The sequence below is a fragment of the Elephantulus edwardii genome, unplaced genomic scaffold, assembly GCF_000299155.1.
Source record: "Elephantulus edwardii isolate Elephantulus edwardi_28Jun2011 unplaced genomic scaffold, EleEdw1.0 scaffold00024, whole genome shotgun sequence".
Lineage (NCBI taxonomy): Eukaryota > Metazoa > Chordata > Mammalia > Macroscelidea > Macroscelididae > Elephantulus > Elephantulus edwardii.
In genome coordinates this window covers 3,356,700-3,368,931 of record NW_006399774.1, presented here as the reverse complement: position 1 = coordinate 3,368,931, position 12,232 = coordinate 3,356,700, and the positions used below count along the sequence as shown (strand labels likewise).

Genomic DNA, 12,232 nt, shown 5'->3' with positions numbered 1-12,232 from the left:
TAGAGTTTCCAGAGGCAAGTGGTTTAGGAAGTGGATGCCACTCCTGCTTCCAAACTTGTTTTACAACTGGGAGCTTCACCAAACACTGCCCACATTGGGAAACCATTCTATTATTTGATACCCCAATGGCACAAGGTTCAGCATCACAGCAAACCCAGGTTACCTCATACAGCACACTGACAGAGAGTGATGTGCAAAGTGGAAGAATATTCTTCCAGATATAATGGCACTAGTCTCATTTAGTAGCAGTTAAGTATTGTTGAGTTGAATATGACTCCTAGTAAGCTTTGAACAAAAGACCTGAACTCTGTTCTGTGATTAACATCATTTCTGTACATTTATAAGAGAGTTTGTAGCGTTTCCAGAGGCATCTAGTTTAGGAAGTGGATGCCACTCCTGTTTCCAACATGAATCAATCTGGAAGCTCATCCAACCATTGTACATAACGGGTAACCATATGGCATTTGCCATGACTATGAAATAGTGTTCAGCATCACAGCAACCCTAAGTTGTTCAGTACAGCAAATAGACAAATGATTGCTGTGTCTTCAAGAGAATATTCTTCTAAAATTAATAAACTTGGCCCTCAGGCCCTACAGGATTTTCAAACAACACCCTCCATCACGGCTCCACCCTTACCCTTAGTCCAAAATTCAAAGGGTCACCCACTTTTGAGAAGGGGAAAGACCGTAACATACAACAAAAAGGACCCCAGAAACTTCCCTTGCCAGACTGCCAACAAGACAAAACCACCATTGAGATGACTCCAGCTAGCCGACTTCCAGAGTGGAGAGAGACTCCACTATACAATATTGCGTATTAGATATGTTGTTGCATGCTATCAAGTTGGAGCTGACTCGTACCTGACCCGCCAGCAGGTTTTCAGATGCAGTAAGTCCTAGGGGAAGAGACTGCCCAGCTTTTTCCCAAAGAGCAGCTGGTGGATTCAAACCACATACCTTTGGGTTGGCAGTGCAATCCCTTGTCACTAAGGTGGCCTAGTGTCAAGAAGCTGTATTGCAATCCTAATCCACCAGCTACTTCATGGGATTAACTGTGTGATTAACTGCCTCTGAAAATCTGCCAGAGGGTGAGCTGTGGGTCAGTAATACACAAAAACAACAACAAGCCATCACAAAGCTGTTCCATGAGAGAAGGATGGGCATTCTCCTCTCGTGCTGAGTCAGTTCTGACTTGATGGTACACATCATCGCTGCCACCAAGCCACCCAGATTCCCTCTTTGTATTAGATATGTTGTTGTGTGCTCTGTCGAGTCAGAACTGACCCATAGCTGACCCTCCCACAGGTTTTCAGAGCAGTTAATGACATGGGAGAAAATTGCCCATCTTTCTCCCACAGAGCAGCTGGTGGATTCGAACCATGTTCCTTTAGGATTGCAATGCAGCTTCTTGTCACTAGGCCACCAGGGTTCCCTGTATTAGATATGTCGTTGTTGTTATGTGCCATTGAGTCACTTGCAACTCATAGAAACCCTATGTAGAAGAGCCCTAAACCCTGCTCTATCCTGTGCCAAGCCTCACTGTCTCCGACACACCTAGTCCCATGACCCCAGTCACTGAATCAATCCATCTCATCGAGGGTCTCCCTCTCCTGCGCTGTTCCTCCATCCTCCCAAACACCATGCCCCTCTCCAAGGACTGGTCCCTCCTTGCAACATGTTCAAAGTATGTCAGACAAAGCTTCAGAATCCTTGACTCCAAGGACCAGCCTGGTTTCACCCTCTCCAGGACAAACTTGTTTGTTCTCCTAATAGTCCATGGTATGTTTGATGCTCTTCTCCAGCACCACAGCTACTTTAGAACCACTTCAGATATCCAGAAAATGTAGGAAGTTCCCTTATGCCTGTTCTGCACACAATTTCTCTTATAATTAATCTTGCATTTGTGTGTTATATTTGATATACTTGGCAAACCAACATCTATATATTATCAACTGAAGTTCATAGTTGACATTGTGTTGTACAGCTGTGTGGGTTTTGGCAAATGCTTGCTGTGGCCATGCTGTTGTTGTTATGTACCATCGAGTCGTTTGCGACTCATAGCGACCCTATGTACAACAGCCCTAAACCCTGCTCTATCCTGTGCCAATTGCACTGTCTCTGACATTCCCATCCCGATTACCCCAGTCACTGAATCAATCCACCTCATAGAGGGTCTTCCCCTCCTGCGCCGTCCTTCTACCCTCCCAAGCATGATGTCCCTCTCCAAGGACCTGTCCCTCCTTGCAACATGCCATGCAGATCATTGTAATATCACATAGAGTGGTTGTCTGCCTGGCTGTTAACTCTCTAGGCCTAGAATAGGTCCTCGCAATAGATTTCGAAAGAATATGCTGCTGAGAGCTTAAATTTCTGCTCTGTTCCACACTCTGTTGCAATTTTGCCACATCATCTATGCATCTGATTCAAGCCGTTGTCTTCTCAATCATCTGCTACACGTCAGAGAGCAGGACAATGAATAAGGATCATACAAAAAGGATTGATGTCTTTGAGTTGTGGTGTTAGAGAAGAACACTGAATATCCCATCGACTTCCAAAAGAACAAACAGATATATCTTGGAGAAAATGCATCCAGAGCACTTGTTGGAGGCAAAGATGGCAAAACTTCTTCTTTCATACCTTGGACATATAGCTAGGCGAGGCTATTCCTTGGAAATGGCCATTATGGAGGGTCCGCAAAGGAAAAGATGACCCCAGTGAGAAGGACTGACACAGTGATTTCAGCAGTGGGCTCTCGTGTGTCAGAGATGAGGAGGATGGCACAGAATAGGCCTGGGTTCAGACTGGCTGTTCATACAGTTGCTATGAGTCGTATTTGACTCGATGACACCTAATAATAACTACAACACACACACACACACACACACACACACACACACACACACACAAACCTGCTGGCCTTTGATATAAATATTAGGAAAGATTTTCTAGTTTAAAATTTTAAAAAAATCTTAATTTAGTCTTACAAAATTTAGGCTTTTTCCTTAATAGACATCTATACTTTGTGTTCATATTTTTAAAAAGGTTTTATTTCACTAAGAGGGACATTTACTTCCCTTGCTACACAAAACACCCTAGCGCATGCATCCATTTCACGGAAGTAATAGCATCCCGTCTGCATTGTAGAATGATGACCAGGTTCAATGAACAGGTTCACCCTGCCGTCCAGAAGCCGAGAATCCCTGTGAACCTGTTTGCAAGCAGAAATGATGTGAAGCAAAGAACCAGTTACCATTAACTTATACGGGGGAGACGATTGAGCATCTCCACACCCAACGCATGGCACACCAAATCAAAGCAAAGAGCCTGTAAATCATAACATCACAGCAGCCTGGTGAAAGCAGGAATGGCATTACCAGTGCACAGCCTGCGTGTCATTGAGATAATGTATGGACCGTGTTGTTCCTTAGACAGACCTTGAAGCCACGCTCACCCCTCACTGCTGTTTCACAGCTTATTTTAAATCAAGTACAGAAAAGCAGTTATGTTTTTTACTTTTTTTAAAAAATTTGTCATTTAAGAAGCACAATCAATAATTCAGGTCCTTTTTTTCCTTTTTGCTTCGGTTCAATGAAAGAGATTTTAATCGAGGGCCCTGGGTCATAGGGCTCAGAAGAAGGCCACCTGCAACAGGCAAGGGAGCCAGTGAAGAGGGGGGCTCTTATTTGACCTTCTTCTTGGGACGCAGGTTGTTGGTGTGTCCACACTTCTTGCAGCAATTGACAGCATGGGGAGGCAGGCGAGCGTAACACCTGCGGCAGATCACCTTGTTGCAGTTATACTTCTGGGCGAGCTGGTGCAAGGAAGGCTCCATGATGCCACCACACAGATGCAGCACCAGATGCAGGGTGGACTCTTTCTGGATGTTGTAGTCAGAGAGTGTACAGCCATCCTCTAGCTGTTTGCCCGCAAATATCAGATGCTGCTGGTCAGGAGGGATGCCCTCCTTGTCTTGGATTTTGGCTTTGACATTCTCAGTGGTGTCACTGGGCTCGACCTCAAGAGTGATGGTCTTGCCTGTCAAGGTCTTCACAGAGATTTGCACCTCTGCATCTGCCGCTCGGCTGCCTCTTTTGCAGGTCTTTTTTAAAGGTGAAGTGGCATAAAGCAGTGTTTGGAAAGCAGGGACTCCTGTAGTTCAGACACCCACAGGGCTCTGGGTCTACTGCATGTGGGACCCTGGTTAATTCTCACAGTTGAGAAGATGGTTATTAGAATCCTCATTTTAACAAAAGCACTTACGGTATTTGATGGTAGTTAAAAACACACACAGCAGAACAAAGACCAGTTGAAACTTTTCTGGATTTACAATCCACGGACATTGATTACAATCTTCATGATATTCAACCATTTTCATCTTTATTTTACCAAACTTCTCTCACTAACAGAAACTTACTCTCCCCCTAAATTTTCTATTTAACAATCTGTTGGATAGAAAACTGACAAGTTGTTCTTGTAAATTTTATTCCCTTGGGAAAATTCTTACAAGAATGTGATTTTAAAAAACATTAAAAAATTTAAAAAAAAAAAGAATGTGATTCCACAGGCCGATCCTCTCCTCATTTTAGAGATGTTGGCAATGAGAATTAGAGGTTAGTGACTCTCCCACACTGGCTTGTACAACTCATTGGTTGCAGATACCACCGTCCACTCTCAATGCTTCCTGGGGTCACTAACACCCCACCACCTTCAAAGTCATTGTTTCCTTTTCCAAGGAAGTTCTTAAACACAAACTGAAAACCAAAACCAACCCCACTGCCTTCTGATTCAGCCACCCGCCGTTAGGTTCCCAAGCTCACAAATCCTTACAAGAGGAGCCCACCTGCCCCTCCTTCTCCCACAGATGGAGTTGCTGTTGTTGTTAGGTGCCGTCAAGTACATACAACTCATAGCGACCTTATGAACAACCGATCTGAACCCTGTCCTATCCTGTGCCATCCTCACAATCTTCGACATACCCGAGTCCATGGCATCGATCGCTGTGTCCGTCCATTTGGTTGAGGGTCTTCCGCTCTTTCGCTGACCCTCCGTCTTCCCAAGCATAATGTCTCTTTCTAAAGAACAGCCTCTCCTAGCAACATGTCCAAAGTCTGAGAGGCAAAGCTTTGCCATTTTTGCTGCAAGGAACGCTCTGACTGCACCTTTTCTGCAAATACACCTATTTTTCTTCTGGCAGTCAATGGGATATTCCGTACATTTCTCCAACACGACTCAAAGGCATCACTACTTCTTCTGTCATCCTTATTCATTGTGTAACTTTCTGGTGCTTAGCAGGTAATTGAAAAGACCGTGGCCTGAGTCAGGTACGCCTTAAATTCAAACTGCCGACCCTTCGGTTAGCAGGCCATGCATAGTCCACTGTGCCACCAGCCTCCCTTTCAAACACTGTTGCAGACCAACTGTGGGTAAAGTATTTTTAATGAGACAGACAACCAAGAAATGAGACAGAGCATAAAGACAGGGGGCCAGCAGTTCTCGACTGACGGGGGGCCTGAGCTTCCCTGTATCTTTATTGAAAATTATCAGGAAGCAAATCACAAAGATAATTCAATGCAAATCCAGCCAAGCTATTTTTATTGAAAACCTTCCCCTTGACTCAGGAGGGAGGGGTCAGCAAATGCAAGAATCTGGTAAACCCTTAAGGATGGCCTTGGTGCCTCTGGGTGGACTCCGGCTTGTACCTCACCTCCACCACATCCTGATAGCATTCAGTTTATTACAAATATTTAGTATTGGCTTCCATACAACACTACCAGCCCCACATAACTATAGAGAGGATCTGTGAGGTGTATACTTTGCTCATAAAGAGGAGTATCTCCCCTAACGAGGATTTTTTTCCCCCTCTCCTATGCTTATGTTGAATTTCCAGACATGGTCCCGGCTGGACGAGGACCACCAGGAGCTCAGCAGACAGCTGGAGGTGGTGGAAAGTAGCATCCCAAGCGTGGGTCTGGTGGAGGAGAGCGAGGACAGGCTCATTGACCGGATAACGCTCTACCAGGTTGGCCGCGTTTCCTAGTGGGATAGTGGGAATTTGCTGGAGTTTTACAGATCAGGTATTTCTGAGTTGTTGTTACTCTTGGAATGTATAAAGATACACTTGGAATCAGTATTTTATAATACAATACTTGCAGGGTCTGGGTGTATTTTGGGTTTTATTGCCTCCTCCTTTCCTTTAATGAGAGAGTTCTTTATGAAAACTCAGCCTCCACTAATTATTTCCTATAACTTAGGCTAGTTGTTGCTATAATCATGAAATAGGTCTAACTTGACAGATTTAAATGTACCTAAAGTTAGTAAGGAGTTTGGGTAGCCTAGTGGTAAGAAGCTGCACTACGGTCCTGACGGTATGCAGTTTGAACCCACAAGCGGCTCCATGGGGGCAAGACAGGCAGGATCTTCCCATGTGATCTACTGCCTCTGAAATCCAGCTGGAAGATCAGCTATAGATTGGTTCTGACTCAGCAGTACTCAGCAACAACAAAGTTAGTACTAGCCCAAAAAACCAATAAATGAAAGACAGATAGAAATACATAAATGAATGATAGATGATAGATAGATTATAGATAGATAGATAGAAAGATAGATCATAGAATGGATAGACAGACAGATGATAGATAGATAGATAGATAGATAGATAGATAGATAGATAGATAGATAGATAATAGATAGACTGGATAGACAGAGAGATAGATAGATAGATAGATAGATAGATAGATAGATAGATAGATAGATAGATAGATAGATGATAGATAGATAGATAGATAGATAGATAGATAGATAGATAGAGAGATAGAGAGATAGAGAGACTTGGAGAAAGGAAGTCAATACTTGGATGAAACATCTCAAAGTTTTCAGTGTTGCCTGGTAGCACATAGCGGAGGTTTGAATGAAAGATAAATTGTATCTTTTACATAAAGAAAATTGGGCAGTTGAGAAATTGAATCTTAAGGAGAATATGGCACTGTACAAAGTTCTAACTGAATGCTTTCGACCGTTTCAGCATCTAAAATCTAGCCTTAGTGAACACCAGCCCAAATTATATCAGCTCTTGGACGATGGTAAGCGCCTTCTGATTTCCGTTAGCTGCTCTGATCTGGAAGGCCAGCTCAGTCACCTGGGCGACCACTGGCTGACCAGCACCAGCAAAGTGGCCAAGGAGTTACACCGATTGGAGACGATCCTGAAGCACTGGACCAGGTAATACAGTGACTACTCGACCTACCTTTAGACCAGTGCCAGACTGGTCTAGACTATTTGTAAGGTCAGTAGGTATGAGAGTTGAAAAAGGGATCTTCTTGCAAGGAGCTTGCCCCCTAATTTGGAAAATACAGATAAATCCAACGCTTTAATTGGATGCTTATACAGATGGATAAACATAAAGGGGAAAAGTGGAAAGGGATGCAGGTATCTTTCCCTCTTGTCTATAACTGTGTTGTTGAGTGTCAATCTCATGTGACAAGGTAGAACTCTGAGGTGGGATTTTTTTCTTGGCTGTAATCCTGGAATATAGATCTCAAGGAAGACATTTGGAGAGAGCTTCTGGGTGGATTTGAACCTTCAATGTTTTGGTTAACAATTGGACGCTTAACCATTGTGCCATGGGGTTCTTTGCCTATAACCTGTATATGAAAGTGAGCATTGGGAAGGAAAGAATTTCCACGGGCAACGGGAGGTATCCAAAGGAGATAGAGGGTTGACATTTATATAGCAAAATGTTCTGTTTCTAGGCCACCTTTATTTCAAACAACTTTTATAACTATAATCTAGGATTTTTTTTCAAATTGCTTCAATATGAAAAAATAAGATAAAAAAAATTTAATCTTAATTTTAGAGATAGGAAAACCAAAACAGAGACTGTCTTAAAAATTAATATGTAAAAGTTGAGAACAATATTTCAGAGGATTATCCCAACACGTTTCTTCCCCCTAAATCTTTCTTGTATTCTTTTTTAAAACCATTGACACTGGGGAATACCATGCGTTACCAGAGGCAGGGACTGAATATTTAATAGCCTCGTTCATAGACACTCATGTACCAAATGTGGTAATGGTTACCCATGGTGGACAGTGTGGGGTGGGGCTCCACGATTAAAACAAGCTTGGAAGCAGGAGTGGCATCCACTTCCGAAATGGATTGCCCTCAGAGACTCTATGAACCGTGCTCAGGTCTTCCGTTCATAGGGTCACTATGAGTTGTCTACGACTCGACGGCACTTTACAACAACAACAAGTACATTCATAGAGAGCTTTGGTGGCTTAGTGGTAAAGAATTGCACTGTCCACTCAAAGGCATGTGGTTCAAATCCGCCAGCTGCTCTGTGGGAGAAAGATGAGCAGTTTCTTCCCATACAATTTACTGCCTTTGAAAACCCACTGAAGGGTCAGCTGTGAGTCAGTTCCAACGCTACAGCGTTTAACCACAAACATCCTATACACAATACGAATCTACCAGCTGCTCCACGGGAGAAAAATGGGCAATCTTCTCCTGCGTGGTATGTTGTTGTTGTTGTTATGTGCCGTCGAGTCGTTTGCGACTCATAGTGACCCTATGTACAACAGCCCTAAACCCTGCTCTAGCCTGTGCCAATCGCGCTGCCTCTGACACACCCATCCCGATCATACCAGTCACTGAATAAATCCACTTCATAGAGGATCTTCACCTCCTGCACCCTCCCAAGCATGATGTCCCTCTACAAGGACCTGTCCCTCCTTGCAACATGCCCAAAGTATGTCAGACGGAGCCCCAGGATCCTTGCCTCCGAGGAGTTGCTTGGTTTAATCCTCTCCAGGATGATTCTGTTTGTTTTCTTGGCAGTCCAGGGTACATTCAATACTCTTCCCCAGCACCACAGCTCAAAGGCATCAGTTCTCCTCTGTCCTCCCTAGTCATTGTCCAGCTCTCTGATGCATAACAAGTGATTGCACAGACCATGGCCTGTATCAGGTGCACCTTAGTCTCCAGAGAGACACTGTTGCTCCTGAGTACCTTAGAGAGGTCCCTAACAGTATATGACCTCTGAAAACCCCTTGGAGGGTTGTCTAAGGATCAGTTTGGCTCTACAACACACAACATCAACAATAAGCCTCGTTCCTGTCCTTTCAGGTATCAGAGTGAATCAGCAGCTCTCATCACCTGGTTACAGTCTGCAAAGGACAGGCTGGAATTCTGGTCACAGCAGTCTGTGACAGTCCCCCAAGAGCTGGAAATGGTTCGGGACCATCTGGATGCTTTCTTGGTAAGTCTGAGAATGTAAGGCATTTGATTCGGTTTTCCTGTTTTCAGACCTTCAGAAATAAGTCCTGACCTGGGCAAGACTAAAATAAAAATCTGTTGTCAATGGGTGTACTTAAATAAGCTCTGTTCACTAATTATCCAAACCATGGTGCGTGATTCCGGACCATCTTCTCTTTGAAGTAATTCTTGAGTCACAGCTACACAGGCGAATTTCACTCGAGGCCACATGTGAGGATATTCTTTTTCTTATGTCTACAGTGTTCAACACTGAGATGGGGAGAGGAGGGCAGATTATGCTGTGAACTGTCCTCTCTCCTTAACCAAAGGGTCTCGTTATTGAATCCTGATTTGCACATTTCATTTCTCTTAGGAATTTTCTAAAGAAGTGGATGCCAAGTCTTCTCTGAAGTCCTCTGTTCTGAGCACGGGGAACCAGCTTCTCCGCTTAAAGAAGGTGGACACAGCTGCCCTGCGGACCGAGCTGTCTCACATTGACAGCCAGTGGACCGAACTGCTGACCAGTATTCCCGCGGTCCAGGAAAAGCTCCACCAGGTAGCCAAGAGGCTGTTAGTTCAAATCTGCTTTGGCATACACATCGAATGGGCCTGGGCTCAGCTATCTAGCTTCTGACCTGCCTTCATGTTGCTTATTCAGTGGGACTGATCTACAGAGCTCGCTGCAGTTGCTATCTCCACCAGTTCATGGGCTTCTTTATCGTGTGAGATGTGTGTATGTGTATGTGCCCGTGTGTGCATGTGCACACATTGGAATCTTTGATCTTGTTTCAATTCCTACTTTTTTTTTTAACATTCAAACAGTGTATTGAACATTCTTTGAATATCAAAGTGAAAAATAGGAAGCAAGACTAGAAAGATGTTAGCAAGTAAGGACAGCTGTAAGCAGCGTGAAGCTGAAAGTGGCTTTGCAAGCTTCATTTCTTTGGCTTCTTGGGTAGTGGGCGGCGGAACAGCAAGATGTGAGGTTCTGGTTCATGGATCATATAACGGACCCGTCCCTGACTGCTGAACACTAAGATTCCTCCATTCAGATTCAGACATCAAGTGAGTTTTAGGGACAAGCTTGGCTATATCCTTGGGCAACATGACATGCCACCAGCACTTCTTATTGGTTCCTTTATTTCAAGGCAGGACAGCTCCACCCAATTCCTACTTTTGCAATAGTAAAAGATAAATTACACTTTCCTTGAGAAGTGAGTGATGAAGCTTTAACAATTTAATGTTGTTGTTGTTCTTAAGTGCCGTCGAGTTGTAGGCGACTCATAGCGACCCTATCAATGAAAATCCTCAACACTTGTCTGACTTTCATCCTTTCTCCAGGTTCACAGGGTTTCCGGAAGCAAGCTATTTATGGAAGTGGATGCCACTCCTGCTTCCAAGCTTGTTTTAATCGGGGAGCACCACCAAACACTGTCCACCATGGGTAACCATTATCACATTTGACACACTAGTGTCACAGTGTTCAGCTTCACAGCAACCACAAGTTACCTCTGAACAAGTGGACACACCAGGGCTATATGACTTAGAAGAATGTTTGAACAAAAACAATGGGGAAAAAAACCCACCAGGCCTTTGTGTTTTCATTGTTTTTCAAAACAAACAATTTCATAACATATTTAAAAGGCGTATCATCTTACCTACAATTTAGCAACAGGCATTTGATAAATGTCAGCACTCCTCTTTCTAGGAAGAATGTCCAGATATTTTGTCTTCTGTCTCTTTGACATGCATCCGTGCAAACCATGATAGCGGTTGTGTTTAACGTGTCCACTTAACCTCCCGAATCAGCTGCTGCCCATTCCTAAAAGGCACAAAACACGTCCTTGTCATATTTACACTCCTGAGCACTGGCTAGAAGACGATCTATAATTATTCTAAATGACTAATTTTTATTCTTCTTGTACGCGTTTCTAATAAATATCTGCATAAATATTTGGCTCACTAAGTAACATTCTGAGTTCTGAGTCTATTTTGGTTTCAGGACTTAAGAGATTGGCTTTGCTTTTAGGAGTAAGTATCAGAGTGCCAAGAATCTAGGAAATAATAGTCTGTAGTGCGATGTTTTTCTTTCTTCTTCTAACATTCTTCCTGAGTCATAATACACAGAGATTTTACAAGATAATTAATAAAATACATCTGTTGAGTGTTTTGTAGTTAGGTTTTTGAAACTCATAAAAATAGCTACAAAATAAGAATAATATTCTCAGTGATGTTTTGATTAATTAGCTATTGTTTATACAGTGTTTATAGTTGTGGATGTCAAGTGAGCATATGATGACTATTATTGTTCACCATTTGCCTGCTGTCTAATGTTAAGTGGCTTAGTGATAAGAAGTTGTGCTGCCAACCCAAAGGCTCAGAGTTTGAACCCACCAGCTGCTCTGTGGGAGAAAAGTGGGCAATCTCCCCCCTTATCATTAAATAGCCTCTAAAAACCAGGTTCTGACTTCATGGTACATTACAAGAGTGTTAAATTACAAAAACTCTATTAGAAAGCATCATCACTAAGAATTAACATAATGTGTTTATCTCAGCTGAGACGAAGCTTTCATTTCCACCCTGTGACTTGTTCTGTGTCTTCACTGGACAGCTGCAGATGGATAAGCTGCCTTCACGCCATGCCATCACTGAAGTCATGAGCTGGATTTCTTTAATGGAAAGTGTTATTCAGAAGGACGAAGAGAATATAAAGAATGCCATCGGACACAAAGCAATCCACGAATACCTTCAGAAATACAAGGTTAGGTTCTGAATGCCTTCAGAAATACAATGTACTAACACATGTTCACTTTTAACTGTTGATCTTGTTTTAAATTAATTTTAATGAACATTTATAGAGACTTTGGATTTTCATTCATTCATTCTTTGTTGCATTTTTCTCCCTGCCCACTCCTCTCCCCTAGATTGCTCTCCTCTTTGAAATTGTTGTTGTTGTTATGTGCCGTCAAGTTGCTTGC

General features: G+C 43.1%; 1 protein-coding gene across 1 annotated transcript in view; it reads left to right on the top strand.

Annotated features, from left to right (window-relative positions):
• Positions 1-12,232, top strand: part of SYNE1 (spectrin repeat containing, nuclear envelope 1) — a 644,155-nt gene that overhangs the window by 452,003 nt on the left and 179,920 nt on the right. Inside the window, exons 106-110 of the mRNA XM_006882743.1 lie at positions 5,890-6,021; positions 7,024-7,220; positions 9,126-9,258; positions 9,628-9,810; positions 11,866-12,015. Of these exons, the coding sequence (XP_006882805.1) occupies positions 5,890-6,021; positions 7,024-7,220; positions 9,126-9,258; positions 9,628-9,810; positions 11,866-12,015 (795 nt within the window). The remainder of the gene's footprint in view (positions 1-5,889; positions 6,022-7,023; positions 7,221-9,125; positions 9,259-9,627; positions 9,811-11,865; positions 12,016-12,232) is intronic.